Genomic DNA, 20,411 nt, shown 5'->3' with positions numbered 1-20,411 from the left:
TTATATTGAGATCCAAAGCCTTTAGCATCAGGCTGCACCTCTGATATTCCCTCATGTGTTAAACATCACGTATCTGGTGTTCCAAGCAAAAATTTGATAGGCAAGTGGAATCGTAGCCACGAGTGTGCTCCGAGCAGCAAAGCTACAGTCGGAGTCTACTCTTCAACCTGTAGCCTAAAGGGAACCAGAGCTGTTTCTGAATCCATGTGTTTTCAGTCAATTTACAGTTTTCTGTATGTAAATGTATATCGACCCAGCTCTCTCGGGCACAACGCGGCAACTATCGTATGCATATGGCAAAATTCAGTTCAGTTCATTTTTATTTCAAACATTTCAAACATGTGCCTTCACAATCATTACAAAATATCATTCCATTATTTGTTTGAAAAGGAGTAGGCAGAAGTATTTACTTGTTTGTCCCTACCCCCTCAAGTTTTACCTCTCATTCATTTAATTATTATTATTTTAGTCTTAAATTAAACAAACAACATATGAAACAAAAGTAAAGCAAAACAAAACAAAACATAGATGAATCAAAAACAAGAAATTAGCAAGCCCCACCACAGTATAGTTTCTTTCATAAATGGTGTTGATATTGAAAGAGTCAGTGAAAATAAATTTCTGGGGGTAATAATAGATGAAAAACTTAACTGGAGAGCTCACGTAAGATATATTCATGCCAAAGTATCACGTAGCATTGCAGTACTAAACAAGGCAAAACAGGTATTCGACAGAACATCACTTCATATTCTCTACTGTTCACTGGTTTCACCATACTTAAGCTATTGTGCAGAGGTCTGGGGCAATAACTATAAAACCACATTACATTCACTTTTTACTCTTCAAAAAAAAGCAATTCGAATCATCCACAATGCAGGTTACAGGAACATACAAACTCACTATTTTTGCAGTCTGAAATATTGAAAATTGACGATCTAGTGAAATTCCAAACAGCACAAATTCTATTATATAGAATTTATATATTATATAGAACTGGATTTTATCTAAAGAGCATCACTGCACTATCATCACTAGTCATCTGAAGGTACTTTATATTATAAGGTAAATATTATAAGTCAGCTGTTTGCTGGTGGGCTGCCTCCTGCACCTGAGAACATTGTTAAGAAGGTTAAACCTAAGCAGGAAGGGTTTGGCCTTAATAACCGTCATAATAATACTGACTTTAGAATTCAAAGGTCGCACGTCGAGTTGAGAACTCTCTGTAGGTTTCACGCTGTCACAGTGTTTATATGTTAGATCAGTTGTCGCTATAAAATATTCACAAAGGCTTCTTTAAACGCCATCCAGGACCGCCGAGACCGTAGAACTGAAAAATCTTTCTTTAAAACATTCAAACAGTCAATTCAAAGTAAGTTTAGTCAGAACTGAGATTTCCCCAACAATATGATTACGTATCCTTGGAAACAATCCTTTTGTCTACATTGGCCTACTTGGTTAGACTCATGTGCGGCACAAACCAAAGCGTGACTACAGGCTGTGTGGAGAACGCGCTCGTTGTTGTGGAGGTGCTCGAGCTCATCAGCCTCACTTTGCCAGGGCCGAGCCAAGGTACTGACCCTGAATACGGCTGCGTGCCATGGGAGTTAATAGGATCTCCAAGAGTGTTGAGCTAAACCACGTGAAGGTGAGGAACAGATCATAGCCGATGCTGATTGCTCCTCATGACTCACTCCTCCTCTCTCTGTTTATGTGGAGAAAATTTAATTCCACATCAAGGGCAAAGCAGAAACGTAGTCCCTCAGGTTTTCTCTCTCAGGTTGCTGATGTGACACACTTTGTGTTATTCGGCTTACGTGAGAAAAAGAAAAAATAACACGTGTACTCATGTAAACAACTGATATTAGTCCTTGTTTTTTTAATGCAGGTTTGTAACGGCGTACGTTTTCCCAGTTTCGTTCTGCCTGTGGGCTGATTGCCTCTTCGACCTCATCTATGGCCTAATTATTTCGGTTTACCGTCGTGCATGTATGAAAGTTTGCCTGAACACTTGCTTTATTTATCTTTCACCTCTTGCATCCGAGTCGTCGCGTTTAACGTCTGCCCGTGTTCTATAAAAAGAGCCGTCTGGGCGCCCAATCAGTCACCGTAAGATACAATCGCCTACTGCTCTCCGAGATATTCCCTCAACCACAATAAAGGCGCCATTATACGTTAACTGCTTTTGTTTTTTTCTTTTGCGCTTACATTGTTTTAGAAATCAGGTGAAGCTGTGACCTTTTACAAAGTCACATTATAGATTTGAATGATGGTAATGACATTTAGTGCCGATCGCTGAAATTGACAGCTGCCATGAATCTTCTCGGCTGTATTCTGATGCTCACCATGTGCTGAATCCTTGATCGAACAGCTCGTGGATTACGTTAAATTAAAAATAAGGACGTGCACTGTTAAAATGCCATTGAGGAAGCGAGACAGTGAAAACATGATAGCTAAATTTTGGCGATTAAGTCCTGATCCATGCTTAATGAGCATAGTGCTGCGACAACTGTGTTAAACCCTCCCGTCAAAGAAAGCTTGATTGATCTGGCGTGATGCGATTCATTTGCTGCAGAGAGTCTCTTTTCCTCCCTCTCTGATCCATACCTCCACATCTCATCATCCGACAGCTGCTGGCGTCCGTCTCGGTGCCGAAGCCCGTGCACAGCTCAACGGCAGGCTGATAAAACACAAAGGTTATCCCTCCGACCTTTATCGATTTCGTTTTGTTACCCTCCTCACTCGCCCACTTCCTCACCGAGGCCGAGTGGATGCTGTGAGGGAAATCTTAATCACCTCTCGCTAATGCTATCGGTCACTGGGATTTTGGAAGTGAATAATTATTGTTTGAGGCTGATTGTTTTAGTAGGCAGGAGAGAAATTGGCTGCTGTTCCATTTCCCGCCTTTCTATTGGCGTCGAATTAGTTCTGGGTTCTTTCTAATTGCAGAGGCGACAGACAGAAAGGGCTTGTTACGATAATGTCTCAGGTTGGGAAGTAATGTGGTTGTTTTTGCACTTAAAGGTGGTAAGTGAGTAATAGAAATGTGAAAATGCTTTCTGCGACCGGTTCCCGATAAAATGAGAGGCCCGTCGTGAGCCTCTCTGAATCAAGGCTACAGGAAAGATGACCTAAAATGCTGCAATTGAAAGCTATAGTTGTAGCAAGAATACGTGACGCTCATCGCTCGGTTCAAAGCTCGAGCTAAAGACGAGGGTAAAGACAAACAATGTGTTCAGACAGGCTTTTCTTTCCTTTAACTGAAAGTCCTGACAGGTGACTGAAAATGTAAAACAGACTCTGCTGCTCACAGCAACATGATGAAATATGATTGCTGCTTAAAAACTGTAAATTACATCCGACAAGCCCCAAAGACCATTGCAGATATCAGGAGGCCTTGGCATTAGACAGTGACAGGTAATGAATGGCAAGATTGGCGAGCCCGGGCCAATGAGAAACCCAGATTGAGAAAGTGCTGCCTGTTTATTGGTGCTTAATGAAAAACAATTTATCTAAATCACCACCGGGGAGGTTTCCTGGTTAAAGCTCTGGAAAGAAGTCGAGCTTTTCTGTCAGTGACAAATGTGCTGTTGTTTTTCCAATTCAAATGGAATTGACGAGAGAAAACGGCTGTTTGGGCTGCGAGCGCCATCGCTACCCACCGTTCCACCACACGATTATAGTGGAGGTGTGGGTGTTGTAGTTTAAGCCAGATAACAGACTAAACACTGAGAGAGAAACATTCAGAGCTGCACTACCTCGTGTTTTAATTCTAACGAGAAACACGGTAGATTGGTTTGTACTCGGCTCTCTGAGAACTTTGGAGTCGAGCTCATTTTTCCTTTTTATTTTTTACTTTTGTGGAGCACAGATTGGCCTATTAACCCCATTTCCAGCTGCAACACGGGGTGGCTTTAAGAACCAGGTGACCAACAGGACCAATAAGCAGTTAGCTGAGAGGCTATGTAAGCAGAAGCGCTAGCAGTCAGGCAAACAGTGTTTTCATCAGCATTTGGTAAGAAAAATAAAATAGGTTTTTGGACTTACCAGTTCAATTTTACTGTGTGGGTGTCAACGAATTAGCAGCTGTTTCTTAAAGGTGAGCTATAAAACATTTACTACAAACTGTTCGGCCGAGAAATAATAAATATTACAAAGACTTGCATGCTGCTTCACATATTAGCAGCATGCTTCGCAGCCAAGCAATCGTGGGCTTGGCTGCGATCGTTAGTGGGCGATCGTGGCTCAAGAGTTGGGAGTTCGTCTTGTAATCGGAAGGTTGCCGGTTCGAGCCCCGGCTTGGACAGTCTTGGTCGTTGTGTCCTTGGGCAAGACACTTCACCCGTTGCCTACTGGTGGTGGTCAGAGGTGGTGCCAGTGTCCGGCAGCCTCGCCTCTGTCAGTGCGCCCCAGGGTGGCTGTGGCTACAATGTAGCTGCCATCACCAGTGTGTGAATGGGTGGATGACTGGATGTGTAAAGCACTTTGGGGTCCTTAGGGACTAGTAAAGCGCTATACAAATACAGGCCATTTACCATTACCATTTACCAAGCAAACAGTATTAATAGAGACATCTACATTGTACTGTTGAAACACCCCCGACACCTGTGATGCCGTGAATGCTTTCAGTGGGTCCCGTGGGTTACAGAATGATGCCTCAGACCCCACAGGCTCTTTGTTTTCATGGGAGCACTGTTGCCATCAGCGCAGAAATGTTGAGGTGGGCTGTACGTATAAAATGAGCAATCCACACCAATGCAAAAACCCAGATTTCCCAGCAGAACTCTGCATGGTGTTAATGTTATGGCTGATTAGAGCATCCACACCTATCCTGTGGTGAAGTGTGTATTACCCTAAAAGTGAAGCATACAACAACACACCGTTATTTATTTATTTGTGTGGAATCATTCAAATCCCTGTTCATATAAAAGTAAACCAAACTGATGGATTCATTTCAGATTCTATCAGTCAAAACAGTACCATCCCTTTTAAATGCTACATCTATGCTAACACCTTCTTTTTATTCAAGGAGGAATCCCTGTGAACATTTTATCTGCTCCCACAAAGACTCCAAATGTCATTAGCTGAAAGAAATATGCATTGTGGAATTCCTGTTCTTAGTGAATACTGTAATAACTGTGATAGCTCTGGTAGAAATATCCCAAGCATGAAATTAGGGCTTCTACTACTGTGGAGCTGTTAAATTTGAAATTAGAGTTTTTATTGGAAGGAAAAATGACATGCTAAAGCACCGACTGATAACCGAAGTAACACACTGTATGTGCAGATTCATGCATGGCTGCTCAATCACTTGTTTCTGCGGCACTTAATTGCAGCCAGACCACAAGTGGCGTCACTTTACTGTAATCTATTTGGACAAGTCGTTCCAATGATCAGTTTTTCCGATGCCACCTACGTGCTCGAATGTGGTTGTGTTTCGGTTTAGATGCCACTTCCTTCTATTTTGGAACGAGACGATGAAAATGCCGAAGCGCCGCCTCAGAAAAGCTGCAGAATTATGGCAACGCGAGTGCAACAGTCACAGTGAAGAAATGAAGCTGGAAATATTCCAGAGCTGTTTGCCAAGCATAAGCCTGACGTGTGCCAAAATGCCGAGCCTATTCTGCTGACACTAACGTCTCTCTTCCACCTCCTCATCTCCCCATCTTTCCACCTCTTTGCACAAAATTTGCCCTTTAAATCCTTTCTTCTCCCATCTTCAAAAACGCACACCTTTATCCTTCACGTGTGTGCACGCCCTCCTCCTCATCCTTCTCCCTTTCTCCCCACTCTCAGATTATGGTGTTGACAGATCCGGAGTTTGAGAGCAGCGTACTCATCAGCACTGATGAGGGAGCCAGTTACCAGAAGTACCGCCTCAATTTCTACCTCCTGAGCCTTTTATTCCACCCCACTGAAGAGGACTGGGCCTTAGCTTACAGTCACGACCAGAAGGTGAGATCATAGTCATCTTTTTTCTGTCCTCACCTGTAATTAGCTCTTTGCTCCTTACTTGAAACCTCTTGTGCTGCTCACATAGCACACTGTAGGTTTTTCAATTTTGCTAATGACCTGATGGCTTTTACTCACCCGATGAATGTAATTTAAAATTATTTAGCTAGAATTAAGTGTGAGGCCTTTCTTTGAGACACACTACAAACCCTCTATTTCTATATCCGTCCTTTAATATGTTAATATTGTCACAATCCCCTTGGTTAAATTGTAAGCTAAACATATTGATTGTTTCGCATGAAAGCTCTTCAGTGGTAGCAGTAACGGTGCACAGGTGATGACCAGTGTTGGTCAAGTTACTTGAAAAAAGTAATCAGTAACTAATTACTTCCCCAAAAAAGTAATCCCGTTACTTTACTGATTACTTATTTTCAAAAGTAATTAATTACTTAGTTACTTAGTTACTTTTTAAAAACATGATTTACAACCTGAATAGGTGATAAAGTGATAGATCTTTCAGCCCAATTCTACTTTTTCTACATAATCATCATACAAAATGTAATCAAATGGAAAAGTCTCTTTTTAAAACTTGTTTTATTAGTTTTAATCTTTTAACTTTATGCATCAAGCAAAAATTTAATTATCTGCAACATTCTCTGACTGGAAGACATTTGTTTAACATTTAAACCTATTTTCTGCACATTCCAGCACATAAAATAAAATATTTTTTGTGTTTACACTCAGTCTTTCAAATAGATGCAAGTAAAACACAGCAGAAAATAAATAAAGTCAAAGACTAGCGGTCCTGTTGCTCTATTTTCACCTGTAAAGCAGGAGTGGGGTAGGCGGAGGTTTACCCTGGTGCAGGTGTGCAGCGGTCAGTGGAAGAATCCGCGAGTTTCTCTGTGAGTTTCCCATTACGTCGTAGCTACTCGGAGCTAGCTTGGAAGTTTAGGGTTTTTTTCGCTGTAAAAAGAAGTTTTCTTCCCACGCACAACGGACACTAATGTTTTTGTCACTTTTTATGGAATCAAACTCAAAGTAAGGTCAGTACTTCCACGCTTTAAACGCTGCACGCTCATACTCTCTCTGCACTCGATATATGATCCATTGTTGATCTGCACACAGCTGTTGTCACGAACGTCGCACTCGCTTACGTCACTGTCATGAGACATTCTCGCAAAAAAATCACGGTTTTAGTAACGCAGTAACGCAGCGTTCCTACGGGAAAGTAACGGTAATCTAATTACCGTTTTTGCAATAATAATCCCTTACTTTACTCGTTACTTGAAAAAAGTAATCGGATTACAGTAACGCGTTATTGCCCATCTCTGGTGATGACTCACAGCTAAAAAAAAATCTTCACTCTCAACTTTTGTTGAACTGAATTGTTAAATTCTCCCATCACTAACTAACCTTCATGTAACATGTGCCACAATCAATACAAGCACAGACATCCTTTGTCATCTATTACACTACCCCCACATCACTGTAAAGGCTCGCATTGTGAAGTGTGTGTGACAGCAAATTCATATTTGCTGAAAGCGCTTGTAAGAAAACTAACAAACAAGTAATTTTTAAGTATGATAATAAAAATGTTTTATCTTTATTTTCTTTATGACAATAATCAAACCAATTCTATAACGAGCAGCAGAGCGACGCCACCTGTTGGTTAGAGTCAAGTGTTTTTGCCTCAGTGTCTCTCATTCAGCATCAACATCTGTTTCCAAGACAACATAACTACCATATGAACTAATCAAATAGTCGGTGAAGTCTGGGATCTACATCTGCAAAGTTGGTCATTTACCATTTAAAAATGTGTATTTATGATGCTCAAGTATGTTGTGTTTCTCACACTTTTCATGTGTCTTGAGTAGCTAGCTAGATCGCAGTCATGAAAACAAAAAGTGTGCCTATCTTTATCAGATTGTACAAGCAAACCATATCAAACAGGTATATGAAAACTGTCTTCCATTAGCCACATGGTGAACGTGGCCATACTGTTTTGAATATAAGGAATTTATATAATGAAACGGTAAATTCATTATGGAGGTTTTTAGAGAACAAGAAAAACTATTTTGGTCGTATTTTAAGCTGAACCTCAATCAGGAAACAGCCCCAGTAGGAGAGCTGGCTGTGCCTAAAAATGATTCTCAGCTTGCAATGATTCTCATTTCCCACCCGAGTCTTCATCACGGTGTCACCTTCACTGAGCTTTGTCACACAGTATGTAGCTCAGCACAGCTTCTTCACACAGAGCTCCAAGATTGTGCACAGGAAACAGCTGCCATTAAGGTCAGTGACGCTGACCTGAGAGCCAAAGCGATCGTCCTGTAGGACGGGACTTGGTGCAGGAAGGTGGTGGCTGCACCGGGCCGCTCAACAACTAATCTTTCTAAAGCACACTGCAGGACTCAATGTCAAGCTGAAGTACAACTAACAAAAAAGTCAAAATAAAAAAAGGTGATTAAATGAAATGGTTGAATTACTTCCAGCCAAGCTGACTTTAGCCTTGGATGATTTTGAATTAGGTGGAAATTTAATTACCAAATCTGTCCTTTTATATCTTTAATATCAAACATCTGTTATATGTATGAGTGTCACGGTCCCTGGCTGGGCCTTTTCTAGGACCGATGAGATAATCTGCATCCATCTGTCCCTCCACGAGAATCACTGCTCCTTCTAGAGTTGTAGTTAGTGTAGTGAAGCTTACACTCACCTAACAGGTCTCCACCCAGATTGTGACAAAGTAAATTTTACATCCGCTTTAATTTTAGGCACTTTCTGTTTGGTGTCTTTGTATTTAGTTAAGTTGTTGTTAGACTTTGGTTTTTACATGTTTCTTAGTTCTTGTTAAATTTTGCTTTGCACTTCCTCTGTTTGGTATTCATTTCCCGTTTTGCTTTGGTAGTTCGTCGTTTCCGGAGTCCTGCGCACTTTGATCGACTCTCACATGTGTCTTCTGTCCCTCCTGCTTCTGCTTCCCTGATTACCTCACGTGTGTATAAATAGTCCAGCCCTTCCTCTGAGTCTCCATCTTTGTGTTTGTATCATCTTCTTGGAGTTTTCATTTCCTTTCTGTTGTGGACCTTTTGTACTTTGGACTTCATCAACTCAAATGAGAGGTTTGTTCTCAGTTTCTTAAGCCTGTATTTAGTTTACACTCCAATACATGATAGTAACATAAAGGGAAAGTGAACAAATACTCCCCCAGCTGATTACATAATAATCCAAAACCTCAACATTTTCATTTCAAGTATAGTATAGTATGGTTTATAGCATTAAACATTAAGAGTTACTGTCCCATAGCGTATTAAAGGAGACGTGGAAACTGATCTACCATTAAAGTGAAATGAGATTTTTTGATTGAATACATATTCTCTAAGGCTACGTTCACACTGCAGGCGAAAGCGCATCAAATCAGATTTTTTTGACCCTATGCGACCCATATCCGATCATGGTGTGACAAATCCGATATTTTCAAATCCGATCTGGGTCACTTTTGTATGTGGTACTGAATCCGATACATATCTGATGTTTTAGAAAGCGACTGCTGTTTGATGGTCATGTTGCATTAAATCCGTCTTTTACGTCACCGACACAAGACAGACGCCAATTATCAGCGCCGGAGAAGACATCGTGAACACTTCCTGGCCATCCGGTGAAACTGTTGGGAAGACAACGTTGGAGAAACGTGAACATTTTATTTGTACTGTATAATCTGCAGATTCTGACAGAAATCTGCAACTATCCTTTGAAGCACCGCTCCCCTAAAACAGCAATAAGGATCATTATTAGGTTATTTACATTATTATGTAAATAACAAAATAACTTAAAGCAAAAATTGGGAAACGTAAAGTCTGAAGTCTTTATATTAAGGGCCATCAGTCAAACAATACTGTTGCTCTGGGTCTAAACAGAGCGCGTTGTGTGTGACGTCTTCTTTTGCGCATGCGGCCGCTTTGAGCGTTCACACTAGAGCGCGTTTGCTGTCGCATTTTATTTGTAGTGTGAACGAGCAGACAAGAAAATCGGATTTGATCAAAAAATCGGAATTGAGCATCAAGACCTGCAGAGTGAACGTAGCCTAAGTGTGTTAGAACCACGCTTGAACCTCCAGCTAAGCAGAGTTTGCTCATCAGGAGCAGCAGGTTTATTATTTGTTTAAGATAAATAAATATTTATCAAAATAAAGGCTAATAACTAAACCAGAGGTTCACCCAAAGAAAGGACCCAAGTGCAGACACCAAACACACGCAAAGTAACTATTGACAAGGATATTTGTACACGAAGCAGACAAAGTCTTAAGTAAATAATAGCCACGGAGGATCGGTGACTGGGACTGAGAAGGATTGTCCTAGCAAGTCAGGTTGCAGGAGAGGTACGAGAAAAGAGGTCAGAGGGATTTTTACACGTCCGAGTTAGTAAGCACTGAGGAGGGGAGGTCCGTGGACGCTTCCTCAGGAGCCCTGAGGTGTAATGAGAAGGTCAGAGGGCCGACAGGAAGGGAGAGAGGGAGACAGAGAATATCCCGGTGACATTGAACCAGGGAATGCAACACCGCGCCATTGAGACAATAACAAACGGGCGAGGAAGAGCAGGTTGCACAGGATTAAGTAGCTCTCGCGCTGATTGCTTGCAGATGGAATACAGGTGAGGCGCTGGAGGTCCCACCCAAAAGGGAAGGACCCACGGCCACAGATGGAAAACCTCCAGACACTCCCACGGATCATGACCCTAAATAATTTATTAACTAACTGCAAAAGGCTCGAGATCCTCCTGGGCAAACATGGATGGACGGAAGGATAAACAGACAGTTTTACTTTTCTGTCATGTTTGTTTTGAGCTGTTCTTCAGTGGAGCAAAAGTGCGTCTTCTAATTAATTTCCCCCCTTTTTTTAATCAGAGACATGGGGAATACATTTCCAAGCCAGCTTTTTGAGCTAAGTGTCATCTCTTTACATGAACATCCATTCAGTGCAAACTTCCCTCTCAAATGTCTTTTTGTTTCACCTGATCAAAGAGTGTAGTGTCAGCATCCTTCAGGCTTCTCTTCGTGCTTTGACCAAGTTTTGTTAGCCATGTTTTTCTTCTATAGATGGCGACTTCATGTTATGTCCTTCACACTGTCACAGGATCAGTGGAATATCACAAGTCAGCAGCTTTAATCTCTTTTACAGTAAAAAGATGCATATGTTCAATAGAGTCCTTTGACGCCGCTGAACTCTCACCAATGGCGTCTCACTACTTGGTTTCTCTTATTCAGTCAGACAAACTATCGTGCAGGGAAATTTTCTGTTAGTTACAACTGAAGCCAATGCTGAGAAAGCGCTGCTCAGTTACAGTTCCTTATGTCATAGATCATGCACTTAAGTTGAATTTGAAGTTGCGGGGTTTCCTCAGAGACGGGTCAGTAAAATCTGATTTTGCAGTTCATGGATTTTTCAGAATAACGAGCGAGCCGGCACATGTGTGTTTCTGTTCAAATAAAGTCACTTTAGTTAATTTTTACTTCATTAGAAATGGTGTAAAATGCATCAAAAATGGGTCCATAAAATTAAGTATATTCCCCACAATCTCTGTGCAGCGTATTCTTTGCAGATCGTTCTTGCTTAAATAGTTCTTTGATTTTTCAAAGTTCAAAATACGTTTGTTACACCAGCCTTGATTGTTGTTCATAAATGAAGGCAAACGAACAAGATGCACAATATTTCTATAATTGTTATCTACACTGAACGGTTTTTTACTATAGCTTAGTCAACTCTGCTGACATACGAGGAATAGAAACGCTCAGCTGAGTGTATGCCACGTCTCGTGAGTTAACCATGAGAGCAGTGCGTGTTGTGTCTTTCTGTTGTTGTGTTGCTTTTTGTCAGCCATGTTGGTGATGCTTCCTAACAGTTTTTTAGATGATTGTTCAGAGTTACTGGGTAGAGACCTTTATTGCCTCTTCCACCATCTCCAGGACCTGAAAGCAGAATGTATAGAATAACCAGTCAAATTCATAATGCATAAAAAGTGTCAAAAGCTTTTCTTCACAAATTACTTCAACCTCTTCACATGTCAGTTATGACACATTAATTCACTTAATTCATCAGTAAACCAAAAACTTTTCAACCCTTTAAAACCGGTCAGAGCAGCACGCTCCGTTTTGCGTAACTATTTTTAAATCCCGGTAGCTCTGCAACCACGTGAGCTAGCGCAATAATTATTTTTGCATATGAAACCGGAGGAGTTGTACTTACATCTTATGCCATCAGCTTGTCCTCGGTCACAGTTTCCTTCCACATATAGCTTTGCAAAAACTGCATAAAAAGCACTTGCAGCAACAAAAACATAATATTCCAGAAACACACTTTACCGATCGGATCAGCTGTTTGTAACACTTCCTACGTTAGAATAGACGTCAGCGTGAACTTTTGCATGTCCTGCCCGAAACCGGAAGTGACGTCATTTTCGCGGAAATGTAGTTTTTTACCATCAGGGCCCCATGAGCCTATACTGGTGTTTTTAAAAGTTATGTTTGACTTTATGACTTTCTGTGTGGTTTCTGGGATGCTTAGGACTCATATTGCACTGCTGGAAATAGTTTATTTTGATGCATATGCTGCTTTTTTGCAAATTTGCATTATAATATTTATTTTCGTTTTTCCTGCAGTGTATAAAAATTGGTGTATTTCAAAAATAAAACTATGAAGACACTCAAAATAAATTTCCTGTGGTGGGAAACTATTTTGTGCAACTTTTTTGTATTTACAGTTTTGAAGGATAAACCTCTTAAATTTCTCTAACTAGAAATATATGTTAAAAAAACTAAAACGATTTTCAATTTTTTTGTAGTTTATTGCACTTTTTTGCAATTTATGTAATGACTATGCACTTAATGCAGACATATTATTAAAATCTGGGCTATAATGGTTGTATTGATGTATAGCAACTTGAAATGCTCCCAAAAATGGCTCCACAGCATGTAAAAATATAATATAAGCTCTGGCGGACTTGGTTCTATGGTAGGTCTTAAAGATGATGTGAGCACAGCTGCTCACATCTTCACCATGAACCGAGTAGACATGCCCGCCACCACAAAGCTGAAATGATCCTGAACGTCTACTCTGTGCTTGTATTTATTTAAGTTTCAGCTCTTTTATTCAGGGCGAGGTCAACCACTGTCCTTGCTATTATTACATCCTTTCATAGATTTCTATGCAGGGTTCAGAGCACCAAGTCTCTGAATCTTTAACTGGAGCATCATTATTGTTGTACTGAGATGTGATTATTTTTAATCACACATTTGATTGTGTATTCTGCACTTTATTGTAAATACATTGTTATTATTTTGAAAGGGTATTATTTTGAATCAGCCTCATTTTCTGATGTTCTGACAGATTCTTAGAATCTGCTTCACATGTGAAGGATGTTGTATTCATCTCATTCATGTGGTTTCTAGTTAGGAATTGTTGTTTCTTGCTAATAGGGCACTACAGCACTAATACATTTTTTTCTAAAGAAAATAATCCTCTCCACTTTCTTAGTTTCTCTTTTTGGAATTTAATAAAATTTATGTATGAAGGAAAAAGTAAAAAAAGTCGTCTGCAGCACAACTTTAGTTTGAGCTCCAAACATTGCTCGAGCATTTAAACTCCAAGTAAAACCTCCAAATTCTGCAGCTGCTATTTTAGACTATAAGATTAAGTATTAAGATGAGCAGGCTAGCCAAGTTCAAGAAGTTCAAATCCCTGTGAAGTCTGGGTGGGAGCTGACTTGAAAGAGCTTCCCGCTTTCAGCCAAGGTTCTGGGCAAAACCTAAAATTATTCCGATGGCTTGAGAAGAGTAAAAAGGACTCATCAGTCACCGCCGCAGCATGATTGGAAAACAGTCTTTCCTAATGTTAATTAAAAACAGCCCTTAGCAGGCTACATTATCTCTAAAGATTACCACCGCGCACAAAATATGAGGTGGTCCCACCTTACATCTCACAAGATCAATAGCAGTAACAACTATTGATCTCACTGATTAAATAGATCTTGGTTGTGAAGGCAGAATACACATCAAGCAGACGAGCAGAAAGATCAAGACGGCCGATGGATGGGACACGGATTTGGCAGTTCAACAAAATCAAGGTCGTCCGTGTCGGGGTGTGGAAGATTATAGGTGTTAGCAGACTGTGGCTATAATTTGCATCATCGCAGCTTCCGTGGCCCCCAGAGCAAAAGACCCAGTCGTGATTACCACCTCTGCTAGACCCATTTTTATTCACCTCCCGAATGTGTCATCTGTGCGCTGCATCCACCTCCCCAGGGCTGTTGTTGCGAATAAAGAACGTGCACTCCATCTATTTAGTTAAAAGCGGTTTACACAGATATTGTCGGTCGCCTAATTCAACCAGATTCCCCTCACAGCCTTGACACTTCATCTCCACTGTTGAGCCAGCAGCAATAAGCTTTAATATGCTCATTTTCAGCTTGTAACCAGCTAATAGTTTTCAGACTGGGTCACTCTGAATTTAATCAACTGTAAGTTGGTGCTTAGCCGTGGTTAAGTGAAGCACTGAGGACTTAACTTTCTTTAGAGAAAGAATCCGTGTCAGGACAAACAGGCTCGGCTGAAGTATTTGTCGTCATTGTCGATTCCCTTTTATGACTTTTTAAAATGAACATTCAGGTCAGACCTCTCTTTGAGTAAATTGAGATATTTTTAGATTTAGAAGTCTTGGCTTTTCAAGCTCGTATCTCTCGGCTGCGAGGAGTTTGTGGAGACAATTACTAACTGATGTAGTCCCAGGCTGGCTGCTGAGAATAGGGCAGTGTTGCTATTGCCAAGTGAGAGAATTACATAAATAGGCTAATGCAGGAGAACAGTAAAGGGAAGACGCTTCACACATAGAATAAATAGGAATCATCTTATTTATTCCCTAGTTTTAGGATGTCTTGTCTAAAATATTTTGTAGCAGACAAGAACAGGCTGTTTTCTCTAATTTTCTCACTTACACAGGAGAGTGCTGTTTGCCCCTTTGCTGTTATAAATACCATAATATTTCTAATGTTGTGTTGGTAGATATTTTGTAGCAGTTGAGGGACACTGCTGATACCTTCCCTTGCATCGCATTAACAGAGGAGCTGTAGGGATTTGTAAACACTCGGTTTGATGCAATGGAAATTACCATATCTCTGCTAACGCTTCAGCAAACTTGAGAGACAAGGCCCTGACTCTCTAATGGACTGTGTGGTTATTAACTCATCCAATAATTACATCGGAGACGAGTACAGTGCTGTACACTGTAATCAGAGGTTGTCTACAATCTGCTGGCTCCTTATGTGGATTTACCACCTATCGCAGAGGGGAATCGTTTTTCCAGCTAGTATTTTTCATTGATCATAATTATTTTAATTACCATAATTATGCTCCTCGAGACTACTCGTCCTTTTATTAAGTTATTGAGAATCCTAAATACATCCTAAATATTTTTATTAAGAAAACTGGACAGAACTGTTCCAACTTTTAGTCATGAAAGAAAGTGAAAATCAAAGATAACGGTGTACACTGTAGACCGAAAGTTTAGCACACTGCTAAATTACGAGGTTAGAATGCTAACGTGCTAACAGAGACCACAGAGCAAGAAGCTTCCTGCTTCAATCTCCAGCTTAAGCCTTTTTGGGTGGAGTTTGCAGACCAGACGGGCTGCAAAACCAAGGCAGTCATGCACTAAAACATGCACAGCTTTATTGTCGATTTTACTTGGTTCAAATCATGTTAGTATGAGGAACTGTTCCTCGTAGCACTGTTAAAAAAGCAGCGGAGGCTGTCGTGGTTTGAGGTTCCATCTCTCTCGGTGGAGCTGGGGAATCTTAAACACAGACAAGTATGGTCAGATTTTGATTCAGCATGCTGGAAAGCAGCGGGTTGGCAGCAGCTTTATAATTCCAGCATGAAAAGGATCTTAAACATCCTCCCAATGCAGTGAAAACCACATGAAGCATGGACTGGCCTCCCTGAGGTCGGACCTCACTGCTTATTGAAACAGTGTGGGACAGAAAGCACGACAAAGGGCACCGAACATCTAAAGAAATCTTTAAATGTCTTGAAGTCTGGGGAACTGTTCCTCAAGACTACTTCAAAAAAGGACAAGAAAGCTGCCTCAGGGCTGACAGAACAATAGACACTGATTACACACACTGCGAGGAAGAACGTGATGACAAGAACGCAGACAACATATACACAGGAGGGTGATTAAGGGAAGCAGGGACACAGCTGAACAGAATTATAACTAACGAGACGGAGGAAGCAAAACTGAAAATCACACACGCAAGACAAGACACTATCAAAATAAAACAGGAAGCAAACCCCACACTTAGACTATGACAAGTGAACTAGACACTGGGGCTGGGGATGAAGACGTGGAGACATGCATGTCTCATGCACTAAAGACTAGAAATCTCAAAACTAACTAGTACAAAACTTGAATATAAATGTTTCATAAATTAGAAAGAACGAGTAAAGCGTTCAGGGCAAAAACCCAGGACCATGACAGTTTCTGCTTTACATGCTGTATTTCTGTGCATGTTTGCATGTTTCTATTAATTATTGCATTTATTTTCCATTTCCTACCAAAATAAACACATTATGGGCCTTTTGCACATGATGTAATGATATGTAGACTAAGGTTTGTCATTCAGTATACGTTTGCACTTCTTTTTGGTAGACCGGTAGTTAGGGATGCACCGGTATCGATACCGATACCGGTATCGGGCATCAGGTATCCGATACCCGATACCGGTATCGGGTATCGGGCATCAGGTATCCAATACCCGATACCGGTATCGGGTATCGGGCATCAGGTATCCGATACCCGATACCGGTATCGGGTGTCGGTGTCGGTATCGATACCGGTATCGGTATCGGCGAGTACTGAAATGCAAGTACTCGTACTCGTACTTGTTTCCAAAAAAGTGGTATCGGTGCATCCCTACCGGTAGTTCATTCACCCACTACTGCCCATTAAAATGAATCTGAGTGCAGATTTTTATATGCATGCCATGGTCCAGGTAACGTATTTAGGTTGTCAAGGATGAAAACGTTTATGCGAGGCTATAGAACTGTTTCTACAGGCTTAGTAGAAATAGCTGTACCAGTAAGATTGATATAATAATGACTGAATGTCCATTTCAAATATGGCCCAGAATGAAGTGTATATTTGTCTTTGATAGTAATCACAGATTTTAAATGATTTGGTGTCAGCTAGCCCACCAGCCAATCCATGACTGACATGTTTTTGTTTTGCTCTCATGTTCTAAAAATGTGCTTGTCAGGTGCCTGCTGTGACATCTCAGCACACCTCTGTAAAGCGATCTGTTGCATGTGAATGCACAGAGCCAGACGGTGTTACATCCTGGTCTGACCAGCCTGCAGAAACGCAAGTTAATGCTGGCAAATTGAAATTCCCCATCCTTGAATTTCCTTTGAAACACAAGCAGAAACTACCCAAATTTGTCCTTTAGAGAAACAAAGCAAGCCACCAGTGCATCCTCGTGCCAGCAAACACATGTCGGGTTTACAAGGATGGGGGCTTTCATGGCTCAGCTCTAACCTCATAAAGAGTTGTCTACAAGGAAATGTGGTGCATATAAACACCGCACAACAGTTTCATTACCCTGAGACAGCACACGACAGACCCAAGGTCCAGGCAAACACTTAATTTGTGTGTTTGTATTTCCACTGGAGGAACAGCAGTCCATTAAGACTGCGGCAGCTATAGCAGGGAACTGCAACTATATTACCAAGTCTGACCTAGAACACATGGGATTCAACAAAAGCTCCCCATGGCACTGAGCTGGCAGTCTCCCACAAAAGGAAGGATTAATGCCATTAGTCAGGTGATGGATGGCTCCAAGTGAAATAGTAATAACACAATAGATCATGGCTAAATGATCATAGAGGGAGCTGTCTTTGACAGGTTAATTGTAGACAGCAGATGAAGTGTTCTTAGCATTAAGAACGGGGGGAAAAGAAGGCAATGCTATGATATTTGGAGTCATAATCTGTTTGTAGAAATGTGTTCGCTATCAAACAAAAGGGAGCGAAAGAGCACAAGCAAACAAGATACATCATAATATGCTTCAGACCGAGCGAGGGACTGTGTAGGAGGTGCATCTGTCCAAGTGCGTAGGCCCGTGTGAAAACTTCACAACGTGAACTTAAGAAAAAGAGAGAATTACACCAGGTCAAGCATCGCCCTGATTCATCAGGAAACGTTTGTGCTTTTCTGCGTCTGGCATGATTAAACAGGGAACGGAGCTCTGAAATCAAAGAGAAGATGATGGATACAGCGAAGCGCTGACGGTACGTGGCAAAGAGAGGCAGGCGGAACAGATGGAGCAGTTCGTTGTGATGGAGTCGCAGATATGTATTGTCACTCCGTTGTCAAAGGAGCAGATGGAGGTGTGCTGCCAAGACAACAATGGAGATGGGAATGAAGAGAAACAAACTTTTCTGTTACTTGAGAGACCTCGTTAAAGACTTTGCTCAGCTCTTCATATATGATTTCATGGGAACAGAGCCGCTGCTGGATAGTGCTGCTTGGTGTTTGATTTATCAAAGGCATTAGCATCTATATCGGCCTTGGCGTGACTCTAATAAACCAATGAGTGAGCTCTAACCAATGCGCTTGTCTGCCAGTTTGGTTATTTGTTTATTTTTTTTAGTTATTATAAGAAATAATAAGATGATAAGAAACTGTTCTTAGTAAATATCTAATGGGCACAAATCTGTATTTTTAAAAAAGTAATTCATCTTTTGCTGAAAGTTCTTAAACTCCTTGTTCCCAAAGTCTCTTCAAACGTATCATCGACTCTGATTAGACAATAGCTGGTAACCAGGAAGCTTGCAGGACCACCAACCTGTTACTTTATCTACAGATTCTCTGCATATGTTTCAAGCGATTATCTGCCCACAACCCTCGTCATCGCTCAGGTGCAACACTTTGGACCGAGCTACTGGTTCTCTCCGCACCTGACTCGTAGTTCATTCCATATCCTCTACATCAGCGGTCTCCAACCTTTTTTGCGCCACGGACCGGTTTATGCCCGACAATATTTTCATGGACCGGCCTTTAAGGTGTTGTGGATAAATACAACAAAATAAAACTAGTACCGGTACCGAAAACAAGAAGATTTATTCATAACACACGTGAAAAGACCCAGGAAAACCGAGTAAACGATAAAAACGATAACAAAATAACGCTGAAAACCAATAAAAACCCTGAAAACTATACATTTCACACCTGAGCCTCAACTCTCAAGGCCCGGTACCGGTCCGAGGTTGGGGAGGGGTTGGAGACCGCTGCTCTACAGCCACAGTCAAAGAAAGAGCTAATAGTTACACATTTTCAGACACTGGAAGGTATTCATTGTACTCAGCGTTACACATTTAAGTGACAAAAGATGAACAAAGAAGAAAATCATTTTGATTTTGAAATCAACCACAAAAACTTTGCTAAAATTAGTTTTGGAAGCTGTTTAGAAATCAGATAAACACATTAATTTGTCAGCTTTGACATTTTTAGTACAATCGTTAATGCCATCATCATATTCAAAGATCAGGTAACGTCGTGGGCACAAAGACAAACCTCCGTGTTCTTGGGAAACACTGTTTGTCCTCTGAAGATGCTGAGAGTTCCCCAGCTAAAGCAGAAGCCTTTGATATTTAAACATCTGTAGTGACCTTTACATGTCTCTAACATGGCCACTGGGACTCTGTGGGCCTGTCACTCCTCTTACGGTGTTCTGTGGAAGAGGAACCGAGCTGTCGCGTGTGGTTGATAACGAAAAGAGGCCGAATGTTACGGGGCTATTTCCAGGTGTGTGCCTGTGAGGTCGAAGGGAAGCAAGTGGAAGGAAATGAACCAGTAAATGAGACCAAATGAAGATTGATGGATCGTGCTTGAATTCTTATTAAATAAGTCGTTTCTAGCTGGTATAAGAGCTTCACTGGCATCGTCTGCCGGTGTGGCAACAGATGAATAGATATCAGCTGAACTGATTGCTGGCTTGTTTACCAGCCATCAAACTGTTTTCCCTCATCATCTGCCCCTCTGACACTGCAGCTGAGCCAGAGTCTGATATAAAACTTTTTGTGTTTAACACTTCCACAAAGGGAACAGCCAAGCACTTTAATTGTTTGTATATGTATTTGCTGGGAGGAGGATGATGTGACAAACTGTATCAGCCACTACTCTTGTCTCTCTGAGCTCTTTTTTGGCTGAAAGCAGTCAAGATTTTTGGACTACAGGTTATTATGACATTTATTTCAGCCAGGATTGGATTTCAACTTGTGAAGCTTCCAGAATATCTGGACCAGGAGGACCAGGATCTTCTTCTAACTTATATTTTCAGTGAATCGTTGTCCCTTCTTGCAATCACATGTTTTTCCTTGTATTAAAAAAAGCTCCAAACTCAGTAGACTTAGA

The 20,411-nt window shown here is 41.1% G+C and overlaps 1 protein-coding gene across 1 annotated transcript in view; it reads left to right on the top strand.

The window, feature by feature from the left end:
* Positions 1-20,411, top strand: part of sorcs3a (sortilin related VPS10 domain containing receptor 3a) — a 288,360-nt gene that overhangs the window by 148,768 nt on the left and 119,181 nt on the right. Inside the window, exon 4 of the mRNA XM_087842211.1 lies at positions 5,794-5,952. Within this exon, the coding sequence (XP_087698337.1) occupies positions 5,794-5,952 (159 nt within the window). The remainder of the gene's footprint in view (positions 1-5,793; positions 5,953-20,411) is intronic.

Source organism: Neolamprologus brichardi, chromosome 6 (assembly GCF_056152115.1).
Source record: "Neolamprologus brichardi isolate AB-2024 chromosome 6, ASM5615211v1, whole genome shotgun sequence".
NCBI lineage: Eukaryota > Metazoa > Chordata > Actinopteri > Cichliformes > Cichlidae > Neolamprologus > Neolamprologus brichardi.
This window is presented reverse-complemented; position numbering and strand designations above follow the sequence as displayed.